General features: G+C 45.6%; 2 protein-coding genes across 2 annotated transcripts in view; one reads left to right on the top strand and one right to left on the bottom strand.

Annotated features, from left to right (window-relative positions):
- Positions 1–15,625, top strand: part of HDAC1 (histone deacetylase 1) — a 28,549-nt gene extending 12,924 nt beyond the window's left edge. Inside the window, exons 3-14 of the mRNA XM_008578217.1 lie at positions 2,184–2,301; positions 7,274–7,348; positions 8,944–9,082; positions 9,542–9,683; positions 10,929–11,021; positions 12,618–12,726; positions 12,808–12,948; positions 13,446–13,554; positions 13,645–13,775; positions 14,056–14,208; positions 14,673–14,721; positions 15,002–15,625. Coding sequence (XP_008576439.1) covers positions 2,184–2,301; positions 7,274–7,348; positions 8,944–9,082; positions 9,542–9,683; positions 10,929–11,021; positions 12,618–12,726; positions 12,808–12,948; positions 13,446–13,554; positions 13,645–13,775; positions 14,056–14,208; positions 14,673–14,721; positions 15,002–15,029 — 1,287 coding nt within the window. The 3' untranslated portion in view covers positions 15,030–15,625. The remainder of the gene's footprint in view (positions 1–2,183; positions 2,302–7,273; positions 7,349–8,943; positions 9,083–9,541; positions 9,684–10,928; positions 11,022–12,617; positions 12,727–12,807; positions 12,949–13,445; positions 13,555–13,644; positions 13,776–14,055; positions 14,209–14,672; positions 14,722–15,001) is intronic.
- A 418-nt stretch (positions 15,626–16,043) lies between these two features.
- The window catches only part of MARCKSL1 (MARCKS-like 1), a 15,307-nt gene continuing 13,902 nt past the window's right edge, over positions 16,044–17,448 (bottom strand). The window contains exon 3 of the mRNA XM_008578243.1: positions 16,044–17,224. Coding sequence (XP_008576465.1) covers positions 16,712–17,224 — 513 coding nt within the window. The 3' untranslated portion in view covers positions 16,044–16,711. The remainder of the gene's footprint in view (positions 17,225–17,448) is intronic.

Here is a 17,448-nt window from a genome sequence, read left to right as displayed (position 1 = left end):
TGGGAGAGTGTGGTGCTGATAACACCAAGGCCATGGGTTCGGATCCCTGTATAGGGATGGCCAGTTGGCTCACTTGGGAGAGCCTGGGGCTGACAACACCAAGTCAAGGGTTAAGATCCCCTCACTGGTCATCTTTTATTAAAAAAAAAGATGGAGTTAGTGGGCTGGCTGGTTAACTCAGTTGGTGAGAACACAATGTTGTAACACCAAGGTCAAGGGTTCAGATCCTTGAACTCACCAACCTCCAGGGGAAAAAAAAAAAAAAAGGAAAGGAAAAGATGGAGTTTTAGAGTTTGTGTAGTCATCTGTTTAGAAGGGATAGTCAAAGCAGAGCTTTGATGACATTGCCAAGAGGGTAAAGGGTTTAATATAGTAAAACCAATTTGGTATTTGGAGTCAAGCCTTGTTTCTTTCACTATGGATTTTTTTTTTTAAGATGACTGGTAAGGGGATCTTAACCCTTGACTTGGTGTTGTTAGCACCACACTCTCCCAAGTCAGCTAACCGGCCATCTCTATATAGGGATCCGAACCCGTGGCCTTGGTGTTATCAGCACCACACTTTCCCAGGTGAGCCAAGGGCCGGCCCTCACTATAGATATTTTTGATAAAACAGTTATCTGTCTCTCAGTCTTATATTCCTCATTAAACTAAGTGAGGATTAAGTAAGAGGTAAATAGTACCTGGAGCCATACCTCTGGATTACTTTTCCACTTTTACCAGCTGTGTAATCCTGGCAAGTTACTTAATCTCTCTCTGCTGTAGTTTCCTCACAGTAAAACAAGTAATAAGAGTATGGATTTTAAAAGGTTGGTGTGAGCATCATATAAGATAGCATATAAGGTGCATGAAACAGTGACTGGCACAAAGTAGACACTCGATTAATGTTAGCTGTGTATTGACAATGCTTTGTAAACTTTAAAAGTATTGGTAATTAGAGAAGAGGGTCATCCTTGAAGAAGACCCACGTCTAAGGGATGGGAGGAAGAGAAGAAAATTTTAAAAAGGGGGAAGGAGGGGCCAGCCCGTGTCTCACTTGGAAGAGTGTGGTGCTGATAACACGAAGGTCACGGGTTCGGATCCCAGATAGGGATGGCCGGTTACTCACTGGGTGAGCATAGTGCTGACAACACCAAGTCAAGGGTTAAGATCCTCTTACTGGTCATCTTTAAAAAAGGGGAGGGGGGGGAAGGAGTCATCAGAATGTGGGACGACCAGGAAATTATCATGTCAAGAAGTTTTAGTGGAGAGGATGTGATCAGAATTGTTGGTGTGATGATTTATAAAGGATTTCCCATCTATTTTGGTTGACATTACTTACCACTTTTTCTTGAACTCCTAGAGCCATTTGGCCCACAATTATATATCATTGTAATAATAAAAAGGAGTAATTTGTAAGGGCCGGCCCGTGGCTCACTCGGTAGAGTGCGGTGCTGATAACACCAAGGCTACGGGTTCGGATCCTATATAGGGATGGCCGGTTTGCTCACTGGCTGAGCGTGGTGCTGACAACACCAAGCCAAGGGTTGAGATCCCCTTACCGGTCATCTTTTTAAAAAAAAAAAAAAGTAGTAATTTGTAAAGCACTTTACCATTTACAAAGAGATTTAACAGTCTCATACAATTCTCACAACTTCACTGTGAGGTAGATACTGTCCCTATTTAGTAAATGAGGAAATTGAAGCTCAAAAGATAATGACTTGGCTAAGCAACAGAGCTTGAGCGGTAGCCTAGGTCTTCTGATACTCAATCTCCTTTGATAATCTTATATGCCTAATTAGATTGTAAGTTTCCTGAGGCCTGAATCTACTAATCAGTTATTTCTTTTAATCCTTTATAGCACTCAGTGCTAGGCAGAAAATTTTTAAGTGTTCAAACTAGACTGAGTAAAGACTGGCAGTAGTCAAGAATAACTTGCCCTGGGCCCGCCCGGTGGCGCACTGCTTAAGTGCGCCGCTTGGGAAGCACGACGGCGCTCCCGCCGAGGGTTCGGATCCCACATACAGACCGGTTCCCGCTCACTGGCTGACCGAGGCGTGGGAGCAACACTGAGGGCTGCGATCCCGTTGCCGGTCCCGGTCCAGTACGGGGGCGACACTGAGGGTTGCGATCCGTTGCCGGACACGGAAAAAGACAAAAAAAAAAAAAAAGAATAACTTGCCCTTTCTCCCTTCTGCCCTCTAGCGCCCTCACAAAGCCAATGCTGAGGAGATGACCAAGTACCACAGTGATGACTACATTAAATTCTTGCGCTCCATCCGTCCAGATAACATGTCCGAGTACAGTAAGCAGATGCAGAGATGTAAGTCCGCTCTGTTCCCTCCCTATTCGCAAGCCCCCAACTGGATCTCTCTTTCCATTGGAGAGGCCCACCCTGCCTTCTTTGTACCTCCAGTTCAGCTGATACCTGATTTCTCTTGCCTCTCAAGGATGCCAAAGTGCTTCTTTTTTCTCAAGTCTGGTTTTTCTTGTTTCCTGATTATAGATAATGCAGGTTAGACTTTTTCCAGCTAGGTTCACAACACTGTCCCAAGAGTACTGTAATTATTGTAATGGAAAAAGCACTGACCTGGGAGAGGGAGACAATATGTACAGGGCCCAGCTCTAACTCAAGTGACTAGGCACATCACTTCCCAGATTTTTTTTTTTTTTTGTAAAATGGGCTGAGTCGTGTGATCTGTGATTTCTGTCCAACTATAAATGTTCTGACTTTGTGAGTATTAATTGAGAATTTAGAGGCCACTCAGGACAGACTCTAGATGATGTAATCCTTGAGATGAGGTGATTCTGGCACTGTCCCCTGGGACTTGAAACTCTAGAACAGGTACCACTTCAGAAGCCAAATAGTTTGTAGGAATCGTAGTGATTGCTTTAGCTGTGGGAAAAAATATGTTCAAATTTGGGATACAACTGTCAAACCTGACTTCTCCCTTATTATTTTAGAAATGACTTCTTAGCACCTAAGACCTTATACAATAAAACAGTAACAGTATTGTCGAGAAGTAGTTTCAATTAGCTTATGGCAGCATATATTGAAATATCAGGAAATCTGTGGCACTTGTTTATTGCTACAAGGTAGTCTGATTCCCAAGGAAGAAAGTTATTTATTAGTTACCATAACTATAAAGTCGTAATGATGACAGAACCATGGAGACTTTCTTGAAGCATTAGGCTTCTTTGCTAACCCACAATTCCAAGAGCTATTGCTCCCTCTGAGTGAGGTATTTGCTCTCTGAATTGCATGGTCTTATTTCCTTCCAAGGTGAGACAAATTTATTTATTTTGTCATATAGATGTCCTATAACCCCTATAGATGACTTTAGGGGTTTCCATAACCCACTTAGGCCAGGAATCAGGCTCCACTCTCAGTAGAGTGGGCTCTCATTAGAAAAGGTTGGTATTGGGCTGACCCCGTGGCGCACTCGGGAGAGTGCAGCGCTGGGAGCGCAGCGACGCTCCCGCCGTGGGTTCGGATCCTATATAGGAATGGCTGGTGCGCTCACTGGTTGAGCGCGGTGCGGGCAACACCACACCAAGGGTTGCGATCCCCTTACCGGTCACGAAAAAGACAAAAAAAAAAGAAGAAGAAGAAGAAAAGGTTGGTATTAAAGCAAGAAAATGAGCTATCATGTCTTAGTTTGAATCCTTAGCTTAGCTGTGTGTTCTTGAGTAAGACTCCTAGCCTAAGACAGTAGTGTCTATTTCATAGTCGGGGATGGGGAGATAAGTGAGATAATGTATTCAAAGTACCTACCCTCAATGAGTAGTAGCTTTTGCCATTACGACTTATTTTTGTTATTTACAAATCTGTCAAGGCAGACAAAATATTAGGCCCTCAGGAGTGTGCAGGTTCTACTCCAGCACTCCAGTTTTCCTGAAACCAGCATTCCAAAATTGTGCATTAAGGGCTGAGCCGAGCTGCTGGTGCCATGTTTGTCTGCTTGGTGGTGGGGAGGCTAGAGAAGGAAGTCAACACCCTTTTGGAGCCATGAATATTGTCCAAACTCCATCTGTTGCTCAGATTGGAATTTCAGTGGAATTATTGGACAGTGTGGCTCAGCAGACTCCTGTAGGCAATGCTGCTGTATCCTCAGTTGACTCATTCACTCAGTTCACACAAAAGATGTTGGACAACTTCTACAATTTTGCTTCATCATTTGCTGTCTCTCAGGCCCAGATGACACCAAGTCTATCTGAAATGTTCATCCTGGCAAATGAGGTTCTGAAATGGTATGAAAACTTTCAAAGATGACTAGCACAGAACCCTCTCTTTTGGAAAACATAATTTGAATAAAATAATTTTTAATGGAAAAAAATAAATAAATAAAATGGTCTGCATTAAAAAATTAGGTCTGGGATTTTCTCTCATGGGAAATGGGGGTAGGAAGGAGGAGGCCGTCTGAGACTTCAGGGTATCTTACTGACTTGATTCAAAGCATTAAAGAAGGTCAGAGTAGGCAAAGACTTTAGATGTCACATAGTGCGGGTAGACTTGGGGCATCTACTGAGACAGTAACAGAATATAAGAAGTCTTTTGGGGGCGGGGAGGGCGGCTGGCCAGCACAGGGATCTGAGCCTTTGACCTTGGTATTATAACACTGTGCTCTAACCAGCTAGAGCTCTTTTTTAATATTTGCCAACATCTACCCTAGGAAGTTTTACTTTGTGTGAAGACCAGATAACTCAGGTTTCTTTGCTCTTGGCTGGAATGTAACAAACTCTTTGTGGTCATTTTGAGACTTTGAGAGCGTTGCCCTAAAGTTCTAACCTTATATTTAATTAATGAAAATTGGAACATGAATAATGAATAAGTGTATTTTTTTAGCAGATAGTCTATCAGAACATGGGGCTCATGGTGAAAACACAATAAAAGGGATTTCTGGTGGTCAAAAATTGGGAAACATTCTCATCCATTTTATAGAAATACAAACTGAGACCCAGGGATGTCAGATGACTTTCCCAGAGTCACATAGCACATTGGTGGTAGAATGGAGAATGGAATTCTAGTCTCCTGATTCTGGGGTACTTTTAAATATGGTACATATAAAATATTTCAGATACAAGGGCTGGTCCATGGCTCACTTGGGAGAGTGTGGTGCTAATAACACCAAGGCCATGGGTTCGGATCCCTATATAGAGATGGCTGGTTAGCTCACTTGGGAGAGCGTGGTGCTCATATCCCCTTACTGGTCATCTTTAAAAAAAAAAAAAAAATTTCATACACATACAAAAAGTACAAAAATGACATAATGAACATCCATGTAACCCACTACCCAGCCTAAGAAAGAAAACAAACAGTTGAAACCCCCTGGGCACCTCTCCTTAATCACATCTCCTTTCTCTACTACTGCCATCCACCTCCTGCCCCATTACCACCACTGGCAAGCTATAAGCACTATCCTAAAGTCAGTGTTTAGTCCGATGCATCTCTTTCTGCAATATGCTTTTTACTGCCTTCTTTGCCTACCTCTGCTCCCCAATCTCTCACCCAGTATTGCTTCCCTTCAGTCTAAAGACAGCCTAAGAATAAGAAAAGTATTAATAGTGGGAAGAGGGGAAACCCACAGAAAGGTCTTCCATAGCTTCACAGATTAGCTCATAGGAGTATCTACTGTCCCATTTGCCTTCTTTCCATTTCTAGTCACATAACTATTGAGCTGAGAATAAATGGGCTGGCCATCTGAGCCACATTTTGGTTTGGGGCTAAATGAAAATATTTTTTTCTCGTGTCTAAAACATCCATTCCTTCCCATGGAGGCTCCCTCCACATCCCAAATGTGAGTATAGAGAAAGCTTTCGAAACCCAGGCAGACCAAACCTGCTGGAGGAGGAAGTGGCTAGAGAGGGAATCTATGGCCAGTGGATAAATAGCCTGGCCCCAGGGACCAAAGTTCTTATTGACACAGCCTCCCAGTGTTTACCCAGGAAGAGAGCCACACACTGCTAACTCCCTTATGTAGCCACATCTCTTCCCAGTACCAGATCTTGGGCACCCTCCCAAGTTTAGAGCAGTGCCAGAATCGGTAACTCTTGTGGTTATTGCAAATATTGAGCTACAGCTATGTCTTGAGATGTTACCACTGCAGTCCAAGCTAGGCTGTCCTACCCTCCTCATCCCAGGGCTCTTCCTCCTTGCTCTATTTTGAGAACTCCTGTTAATAAAAGTGGGTGCAGTGGGAAGATTAGGGTAAGAGAATAAGGATCTAGCCCCACTCCTGCCCTCTCACTTCCTATATATCATTGATGTCTCTGTAGTTTCCTTTTCTGTGAGCAGAGTCTTGTATCCGTAAGGTTCCTCTCTAGCTCTGTGAGTCTACAACCTCCAGCTGTACTTACCTTCCTGTCTTTCCTTTCATTTGCATTATTATTTGCATGTGTTTCCACATTATATACTAGTTTATATTTTTACCCCTTTAGGCCTGAAATAACTTTATTCCAGTTGTCACTTGTGGGTGTAGTAGAAAGAGCACTGGACTCTGGGAGTCAAGACACCTGGACTCTGATGTTGGCTCTGCCACTGCACTGGTTATATAACTTTGGGCAAGTCACTTAACTTCTCTGTATCTGTTTGTACCTCTGCACAGTGGGGTTGATATCTGTCTTGTGTAGCTCCATAGGGTTGTTGTGAGATTCAGATGAGATTATATACGTGCAAGTACTTGGGAAAAGGCCGTGGTATATTTTCACAGGCTTTTAGGACAGACACACCAAAGCTTAAATACTGTCTCTGCCATTTACTAGCAGTTCACCTCTCTGAGCTTGTTTTCCCATTTGTAGGATGGTATCAAATCTAACCTCAGAAGGTTGTGTGAGGATAAATGATATTATGTATTTAAAGCATTTAGCACAGTGTCTGGCACATTGTAAGCACTCAGTGGATAATTATGTAGGTCTCTGTTCTTCACTTCCTTGTTGGTCAGCTGGAATTGAGGTCCAGGAACAAACTCAGGCTGGAAGAAGAGGATACATTTTTCTCCCTCAAGGAATGAACCAACATTTTCCAAGTTGCTAAATGCTTCTCCATGTAAGATTTCTGTTAATTTTCTCAACAATTGGGTGAGGTGTATGTCATTATTGCTGATTATAGATAATGGCCTAAACTCAAAGAAGTTAAACGACTTCACCCAGTCACACAGCCAGTAAGTAGTAGAACCTGGACTAGTAGAACCTAAGCCTTCTGAATTTGAATTCTGTTTTTTTCCATCAGCTCATAAATATCTAAACCAAAACTAGAAGAAATTGTGGAAACTGACCTTTTGCTTATTTCTTTCAAGTCAACGTTGGTGAGGACTGTCCAGTATTTGATGGCTTGTTTGAGTTCTGTCAGTTGTCTACTGGTGGCTCTGTGGGTAAGGAATATACATCCCCTCCTCAAGGGCTATGCTGGGCTGTTCTAGTGAGGTCTGCCTTTTAGGCCTCTATTCTGGGGGTGCTGATCTGTGACTATGTAGAATGGTCCTGTGGGTTTTAACCTTAGGTCTTTAAAATGTCCTTCTGGTTCAGTCGCAGACTAGGTCAGTGTCTGATATAGTACTGCCAGGTGTCCTTGACCGTCCTCTCCCACCAAGAGATCTTGTATTCAGGAATTCCCTGATGACCTCATGGGGTTATTGAGATGTTGTATGTAAAAGCAATTTATGATCTGCAAATTGCTGTAAAAATGGAAGTATCATCATCTGTGTCTTATGACAGAGTATGGTGATTGCCTTTAGAGGTCAGAAAAACTCCCCACATATCTCCCATTTCCATTTGTAACTTCTGGGTTACCATTAGGATTACTCTAATCCCTTTCTTAACAAATATTTATTTTCCTATAATCATTGTATCCACCCCCATCCCCCAATATAATCTCAAAGAAAAAATGTACAGAATAAAAACAAAGTCACCCACAATCACACTGTGGATAACTACTGTTACCATTTTGGTGTTTGTATGTCTATTATTTTTTATGTGTGTATATATCTGGACTTACCATATATACAACATCCATGTTTTATAAACATGTATTGCATTATATAGAGAGAGTTTTTTGTTTGTTTTTGGCAGCTGGACGTGTTGTCAGCACTATGCTCAGCCAATTAGTGAACCGGCCATCCCGGTATAGGGATCAAACCCTGGACCTTGGTGTTATCAGCACCACACACACACACACACACACACGCACGCACACACACGAGTTTTGTGTCTGCAGTATTATTCTATGTGATTTCTAGTGGCTACATGATTATTCCATGTTATTGACCTACTTCAGTTGATATAATCTGTTCCCTCTTGTTGGATCATTTGGATTATTCCATGCTTTTATTGCTGTTAACATTAACACTGCCACAATTGTACTTGCAAACATGGGTGTGTATTTCACTCTCACTTCTTGGTCCTATTTGTACTTTGAGCCAGCACTATCTTTGGTAACTTTTCAGAATTTTTTGACCATGTACCATAGTAAGAAATACATCTACACATGAAATCCAGGATATACATGTGTATGCGTACACACACACACACACACACTCACTCTGAAGCCAAAATTTTACAAAAGAGCAGTCACTTTTAATGTTACTCTAGTATTTTTATTCTACTCTATTTCATTTAAAAATATATAAGCACAGCCCTGTAACACCAAGGTCAAGGGTTCAGTTCCCCAAACTGGCCAGCTGCCAAAAATTAAAAATAAATAAATAAAATTTAAAAATATATTTTAATCATGACCCACTAAGTTAATTTTAAGGCCTACTAATGGGTTACTATCCTAAGTTGAGAAAATCGTTTTTTAAGAGTAGCCAGTACCATACTTATTCCCTGTTGGAATAGGGTAAGAGGGAGGGTACTGTACAATACAGCTGTTGAATGGGCAGGTCCTACCTCTCACTGGGTTCTCGGGGCTTCTTGGGGGAAGAGGAGAGTGGCTTAGTAACAGGCTTATGTTCTCTCTTTCCATGTCCAGCAAGTGCTGTGAAACTTAATAAGCAGCAGACGGACATCGCTGTGAATTGGGCTGGGGGCCTGCACCATGCAAAGAAGTCTGAGGCATCTGGCTTCTGTTACGTCAATGATATCGTCTTGGCCATCCTGGAACTGCTAAAGTATGCCTGCCTGGCCTTGTCTCTTGGAGGAGCACCTTAGGCCAGGTTCCCACTTCCCTCTCCCCTTGGGCTTGCCTCCCTAGTTTGCTTTTCCTAGCGGTGTGCTGGCCAGGATGTGTTCTGTGAGTGTCTCTGGCCATCTTCTCTTTGACGGGGTCTTGGTTTGATCTGAGCCCACGGCAAGATCAGGGGCAGGCGCTGCTCAGATCCTGCCTCCAGAGTGTCCCTGTGTGGCTGGAGTTGACCCTGGCTGTAGAGTAGGAAGATCGGACTTGGTCGGCTTGGTCAGGCCTCTGGAGACACCTGGCCACTCTTCCACCTTCCTTCAGCCAGTTTCTACGTCTCTGGTGCTTAGAGATACCTGAGGGAGGCAGCCAGCCTGGTAAGCTGGGACCTAGCGCCCTTGGCGCGTCCCATCCCCAAAGAGTGCCCAGACCCCTGACCCCCTTCTGATCCTAGGTATCACCAGAGGGTGCTGTATATTGACATTGATATTCATCACGGCGATGGTGTGGAAGAGGCCTTCTATACCACAGACCGGGTCATGACTGTGTCCTTTCATAAATATGGAGAGTACTTCCCAGGAACTGGGGACCTACGGGTGAGAACTCCTTTTAGGGACCAACGAACTCACCCTCAGCTGCCAGCTCTAACTCTCCTATCCCATGCCGCTAAAAACCACTTCCTGTCTCTTCTGCCATTCAGAACACCACACCCTAATCTGGGCACCTGCCATAGTCTTTTTCCTTCCCTTATTCTGCAGGGAGGGACTGATGGGACATAGCGGGTCAGGGAGGGATAGGGGTCGCCTGACTTCCCTGCTGGCCACAGCTGGGTTGCATTACACTATTCTATGTCGCATAAGGCTTAAGTTTTGAGCTACGAATTGGGACTCTTACAGACCATCTCAAGGATTCTTAACATTTTTATTTATTTATTTATTCATTCATTTACTTACTTTGTGGCTGGCCGGTACAGGGATCCAAACCCTTGACCTTGGTGTTGCAAGGCTATGCTCTAACCAGCTGAGCCAACTGGGTAGCCTTGGATTCTTAACATTTTTAGGTCACCTTCCCCTTTGGCCTTCTGACTGGAAGCTATGGACTCTTTCCCCAGAAAAGTACATGCAATTTTATGTCTGATAAAGGATAGCTAATAAACATGTCCCCTTACTGAAGCTCATTTATGAACTTCAGGATAAGAATCCTTGGAAGCTACTTCATTCAATTGTTCTGTGTGCTTCTATTAGCATGAATATAATGAAATCAGCTGCTTTGTTATACCAGTAGCCCTTGGGTGAAAAAGTGGCACTAATTTAGTTGTTTGCTGTGAGAAGCATTAGAATAAGTGAATATTTACTGTTTTGAAGTTAGTTGGAAGAACATTTCTTCCCTTTCTGTTCCCCTCCACTCCTCCTTAAAAAAGGGAGAATGAGGGTGGAGGAGCGAGCAGTAAAGCTCTCTGGAGAGAAAAGGGTTGTGGGGGGTAGGTGTTATTTCTGTGACCCAGCTGCTGGCTAGCTCTAACCCAATCCAGAGATAGAAATCTTATGCTGTGGGGCAGGATATTCAATCTCTGGCCCTGTCAACAGCCCCTCAGCCTGGGTGGAGCCTCAGTGGTGTGTCCAGAGAGGTGAGCTAGACTTGCCACTGACGGGATTGATACTAATGATACTAACAAAGGTACCCCTGCTTTGTCCTGGCCCACCTCATGGGCTCAGCTTGTCTCTCTTAGAACCACTGCCTAACCACCACCACTAAGGAAAGACCTTAGCCTTCCAGCCCCCATCCTTGAACTTCCTCATAGCTTCATCTTTCAGTTTTACTTTAATGTCCCCCTTGATTAGGATATTGGGGCTGGCAAAGGCAAGTATTATGCTGTTAACTACCCACTCCGAGATGGAATTGATGATGAGTCCTATGAGGCCATTTTTAAACCGGTAAGTGGCATTATCCACTTCTTGGGCTACAAACAGGGGATTGGTCTAGGGGAGGGATAGCAAAGCATCTCCACCATACCTCAGGGATCTTTTCTCCACTAAGGCTAGTTAGGAAATGAGAGGTGTTTCAACCCTGGACTGTATTTTTAAGATGACTAGTAAGGGGATCTTAACCCTTGACTTGGTGTTGTCAGCACCATGCTCACCCAGTAAGCTAACTGGCCATCCCTATATGGGATCTGAACCCATGGCCTTGGTGTTATCAGCACCACACTCTCCCAAGTGAACCACGGGCCGGCCCAACCCTGGGCTGTTGTGTGGCCAATTAAGGGAACAAAAATCATCCAAATATTTGTTAATGCCCTCTGGGGGTTAGGCCCACTGCTAAGAAGGTCTAAGACATGTCTTTGCCCTTACAGTCGATGGTAGAGGAGACAGGCACATACCAACAGCGTGTTGTCAGTATTGTTACTGTTTTTATATCTCATTTCTTTAGATTCAGCTACTGAGAAGTTATTCTTCTGGTGGTGTTAATGTCTCCTTGGTTTTTCCTGTTTGTTGTTGCCTTACGTTGATATCTGCACGTTTGAAGAAGTAGGGTCTTATTTTAGTCTTTGTCTGGGAAAGCCCTTCACCAGGCAACCTGTCCAGAGATTCTGGAAAGGCCATCTGGTGTATTTCGTGGGGAGGCTTGCTGCCGGAGTCTTTGGGCAGGCTCACCTGGTGCCTATGTTTTTGAGGAATGAACCGAACAGTGAGAGACAAACTGTTGCCTGGGCTAGTGAGAGGGTAGTCAGGGATGATTTCACAAGGGTGGTGACATTTGAGCTGGACTTTGAAAAATGAGGAGGTACCCATGTAAAGAAGGAGGTGGGGGCAGAAAGGGTAGCATTCAGCAGAGGCAACAGTACCAGTGGAAGTGCAGAGGTGCCAGTATGTAGTGGCATGTAGGCCAGTATTATGTGTGGAAGGAGTGTTGAAGGAGGTAGTAGGAAATATATGTTGGGGTAGTATTTCAAAGAGGGTCTTGAATGCCATGATGAGTAGTTAGTTAATAGAGTATTAACCTAATAAGTTCAGGTAGTCATTCAGCAAACACCAAGTGCCTACTATGTGCTTAGTAAGGATGACAGAGAAGCCTGAATTATTGTCCATCTTGTCAGTAATGTTAGAATCTAGTTGTGAGAATACGATATACAGAAGTAAAGTGCTTCCTCACAATGTAAGGCTCCAAGTCAAATGAGTAGAGCAGATGTAGCTAAGAGTCAGGAGGGCTTTCTAGAGGAAGTGGCACTGGAGCTTGGGCAGTGAAAGAAGGGAAAGATTTAGGGAGTTGACAGGGAAGCCACTCTCGGTTCAGCATTAATAGGGCTAGAAGGATCTTAGAGGTCCTTTCAAATTGGAAAACTGAAATTCAAAGTGGAGAAATGAGAGCCCCAGCCTACTATTCCCTTTTCTCTACCACACCATGAGGGTGAGTGGAAAGGTAGGAGTGGGTGATAAGGAACAGAAGAAAGTGCTGCACCCACCCTTTCCAACCCCAAACCCCACATAGCTTTTCTTGAAGTTAGTGGTGACCAATATGTGTCCTTTTAGGTCATGTCCAAAGTAATGGAGATGTTCCAGCCTAGTGCAGTGGTCTTACAATGTGGCTCAGACTCCCTGTCTGGGGATCGCTTAGGTTGCTTCAATTTGACCATCAAAGGTGAGACCAAGTAGCACAAGAATGGGTGGGCAGGGTCCTGCTGGGTGCTCCTATAACCCAGTACCCTTTCTCCCACCAAAGGGCACGCCAAATGTGTGGAATTTGTCAAGAGCTTCAACCTGCCTATGCTGATGCTGGGAGGAGGTGGTTACACTATTCGTAATGTCGCCCGGTGCTGGACATATGAAACAGCTGTAGCCCTGGACACAGAGATCCCTAATGGTAATAGTTCCAGGGCCAGGTTGGGCTGGGTGGAAGCTGGAGTTCATGTGTCCTCAAGTTCACAACTCCTTCCCCATTGGTCACATGACTAGTTCTCTTCTGATACTAGTCATTGAGTCTCCTGGGGCATAGCCATCAAAGGTATAGTCTATAACCTTGACAGACTATAGCCATCAATGGTTATTCACAGCTTTGGAATTTCTACTCTATAGAATAACTGGGGTAGTGAGTGAAGGGAATGCTTGCAAGGAGCATTGCCTTGAAGTGTCCTAAACCAGGGACTTAGTTGGGCCTTCTCCTAGTGACATATATACCACTGGTGTGGACACAGGAGAATGGTATTAAAAAGATTGAAATCCTAGCACCCAAGTCTCTCCCTAGCTTGGAGTCATCCTTCTATTTGATGGGCAAACAGGCCTAGATAAACCTACAAATGCATTTGTCAGGGTTACATGGTGGCCAGGTCTCTTGACTCTCTTCTCCCCTGACTCATTCAGAGCTTCCATACAATGACTACTTTGAATACTTTGGACCAGATTTCAAGCTTCACATCAGTCCTTCCAATATGACTAACCAGAACACTAATGAGTACCTGGAAAAGATCAAGTGAGTATATCACCCCTGGCCATCCCCCTATTCCAGGCTCTGGTTTATCCCTAACCAGAGTCCAACTACTCCCTCTCCCACTGACCATAGACAGCGACTGTTTGAAAACCTGAGAATGCTGCCCCATGCACCGGGGGTCCAAATGCAGGCGATTCCTGAGGACGCCATCCCAGAGGAGAGTGGTGATGAGGATGAAGAAGACCCTGACAAGCGCATCTCGAGTAAGGCCAGACCCAGGGGCCGGTGCCTTCTCACTCAGTAGGGAGCTCTGCCTTCCTTCCCCTTGTTCCTGGTTTCACATTTCCTCTAAGCTGTTCTCCCATTGAGAAACCTAAGTTTCAATTTCCAGTGCCTACAACAACAGGTTAGGGAGTCCGAGTTCCCTCCCTCGCCTCTTAGTCCCTTTCCCTTGGTGTCTCTTGGACATACAGGGAAGCACTGGGCATAGATCCTGAGATGAATAACCTCTTGCTCTCACCCATACTTTCCACTGCCTCCCAGTCTGTTCCTCTGACAAACGAATTGCCTGTGAGGAAGAGTTCTCCGACTCTGATGAGGAGGGAGAGGGTGGACGCAAGAACTCTTCTAACTTCAAAAAAGCCAAGAGAGTCAAAACAGAGGATGAAAAAGAGAAAGACCCAGAAGAGAAGAAAGGTGGGTTTGGGTTGGGCCAGAACTTGGGTCTTAAACCCTAAGTCTTGGAGGAGGATGGATCTATGTAGGGCACTGGGAGGAGGGAGCTGACTCAGGCCCTGTAAGCTCCTTGGGCCTTTCAGCAACTCCCAGAAGTGGCAGTCCCACAAAACAATGAAACACTTCGTCATTTCTACTGGCTGATTGAGCATGGCTCTCACATACTACCCAAGCCCTTTTCCCAGCATTTTACCCGTTTCCCAGGGGGCTACCTCCACCCACAGGGTTCTTGGCTTTAGTAGGCTGGGAAACCGGTCCAACCTGTTTGTTCTCAACAGGGCTCACTGGGAGAACCTGGGATGGGGTTTTCTCTTTGTATGTCCAGTGAGCTGTAGTGTTGGGGGGGAGGTTTCAGGGTAAGTAAGGACCTCATGGGTCTTTCCAGAGGGGCTGCCCATGGCCATCCATGCACTCTTATGTTCTAGAAGTCACAGAAGAGGAGAAAACCAAGGAGGAGAAGCCAGAAGCCAAAGGGTGAGGAAGGAACTGTCTGTCGGCCATCTCCCTGGCATTGAAGCATCAGCCCGTTTGTCCCACCACTCAGAGGGAAGGCGCAGGGACAGCTGGTCCAGCTTACAAAGGCCTCTTTCAGGAACTAGTCTGTGTGTCTCTGCAGTTCTAGGCAGAGCTAGGAAGCCTCAGTCTCCAGCAGTCACCTGGGTAGCTGGGGTCCTGTGGAAGTCATTGTATCCACTTTTGCCTCAAGTCCTCTGGGGGGGGCGGTATCTCATGCCAGTCTCTGCTCTCTCCACAGGGTCAAGGAGGAGGTCAAGTTGGCCTGAACAGACATCTTCAGCTCTGGCTTCTTGCCACATTCTCCAACTTTCTCCCCCAACTGCTCAGATTTTATATTTTCTATTTCTCTGTGTATTTATATAAAAATATATTAAATATAAATATTCTCCAGAGACTAGACAGGAACCAGGGCCCTGAGCTCAGGGCAGCTGTGCTTGGTAAACTTTTCTAACAGCTGCCTTGCCACCCATCCCTCCTCAATTATTAATTTTGAATCATAAAGGGTACCTGGTCCTGGGTGGAAGGGATACTTTTATGCCTAAGTATCCATAAGACAAAATCCTGAAATGCCAAGTGCCTGTTTTGTAGCTTTGGAAAGGTACCCTTGCTGGGCATTCTAGAAGAGATGGCTGGGTCTTCAGAGACCCCGTGTTCTTTTCAGTCTCCTAAGTTAAAACAGCCATTTTTAGATTGGTTCTGTTCTCATACCTTCTTCCCACTGACCTCAAGTGAGCCAAGATACACTGCCTGCCCTCTGTCTTCCCCCAATTCTGCAGGTGGAGGTGGTAGTCTAGTTTCCTTTTTGAGATACTATTTTCCTTTTTTTGAGACTCTTTGTAATAAAATGGTACATTTCTATACCCTCCTGAGTGGTGGTTTTCTAGCAGTGTCCCTGGGTTGATTTTAACTTCTTCCCTACTCTTCTGGTTCTGGTGTCAATGAGTGTTTGGGCAACCCCCTCAACAAGAAAACCCATAAACTTACCTGTCTTAACCCCTTCCTTGAGGTTTGACCACCAATCTTCTCACCCTACCCCCAGAAGACCACTCATTAAGGCACCACTAAAGGGACGACATTTATTCCTTTTCCAAATGTTACAGTAAAACCAGGTGGAAGAGAATGGTTTTAGCAGTTAGAAAAAAAAAAAGTACAAATCTGGGGTTTGGCCATTAAAAGTTATTTACAACAATGGGAGAAGAAAAGACTTTCCAAATGTTACAGTAAAACCAGGTGGAAGAGAATGGTTTTAGCAGTTAGAAAAAAAAAAGTACAAATCTGGGGTTTGGCCATTAAAAGTTATTTACAACAATGGGAGAAGAAAAGAGACAAGAAATTGTTTCACATTACAGACCTCTCCCCCACCCCAAAGCCTAATACTTGCTTACAAAGTCAAAAAAGAGACACAGTCGATTCACAAGCTGGAGGTTTGAACTTGAGTAAGACATTTATAAAAACCTGGACTGAGGCAGTGTCCTCCCCAGCCCAGGTGCCACTAGGCACAGCACAAGAGACTAAAAACTCAACAGAGGGAAGGCTGGACACTCAGGGTTTGGGAGTATAAGCACCCCACTTCTGGCTCAGGGATTTGGGCAGTCAGGTAAACAAAACCTACTTGGAAAAGAATTGGGGAAGAAAACCAGCAATTGCCTTCTGCAAGGGTGGGGCCAGAGAAAGAGGTAGGGCCAGGGATAGGAGCATTTCACATCACTAACCTAACTTGGGAAACTGTAAGGGACCATCTTCAACTGGCCTTAAGAGGAAGACCAGATGGCTGATGGGAGAATCCACAGGAGGGAGAGGAGGAGGAGAGGGAACGTGGCTGGGAGGGGGCAACAACCCCTTCCTTTCCGGGCACAGGAAGGCAGCCAGGGCACCAGGTCCAGGTAGTGACCTCACAAGGACAGCACAGTTTTTGCAGCTTAGAGATCACCCACCTGCCCCCACCCAGCTACTCATTCTCAGCGTTGGCCGGTGTAGGGCCACTCTCCGGCCCTGAGGGAGTGGATGGCTCTGCAGCCTGGGGCCCTGCCTCTTCTTCCGTGTCTCCTCCCTTGGAGGCAGCACTAGCCTCTGCCCCCTTGGTCTGGGGCTCCTGGCTCTCAGGGGTGGCCACAGCCTTCCCTTCCTGGGCAGTGCCCTCGTCGCTGCAGGCACCGATCTCCCCCTGCTCCTGCTCTTCCTCCGTGGGTGAGGAAGCAGAAGAATCACCCCCACCCTCCTTCCGATTTCTCTTGAAGGACAGGCCGCTCAATTTGAAAGGCTTCTTGAAAGAGAATTTCTTCTTCTTCTTGGGGGTCTCCTTGGGGGGAACCTCCCCCTTGCCCTCAGCGCCCTGGCTAGGGGGTGCTGGCTCGATGGCATCGACAGTGGCCCCGGCCGCCTCATCTGTTCCGTTCACAGGGGGCGACTCCCCTTCACCCTTGGGGGATAAGTCTCCATTGCTTTTCACGTGGCCATTCTCCTGCAGGGCAGAGGAGACAGCAATGAGGGCTGGGGCTCTTCTCCCCCGGCCCGCTTCTGACCCCCTCCAGACAGCGGGGTCCCCAAAGTCTGGCTTTAACTTCACCCCACCCTGGGACCGAGCGCGCAGAGGCCGCGGCCGGCAGGAGGCGCTGGGTCCGAGGCCCCCACCCCCCTCCCCAGGGGCGCGCTCTTATTCCGCGCGGAACCGCTCCGGGCCGCGGA

Source organism: Galeopterus variegatus, unplaced genomic scaffold (genome assembly GCF_000696425.1).
Source record: "Galeopterus variegatus unplaced genomic scaffold, G_variegatus-3.0.2 Scaffold1648, whole genome shotgun sequence".
In the NCBI taxonomy this organism is placed as follows: domain Eukaryota; kingdom Metazoa; phylum Chordata; class Mammalia; order Dermoptera; family Cynocephalidae; genus Galeopterus; species Galeopterus variegatus.
The sequence above is the reverse complement of the archived record's forward strand: the minus strand, read 5'-3'. Positions and strand labels throughout refer to the sequence as shown.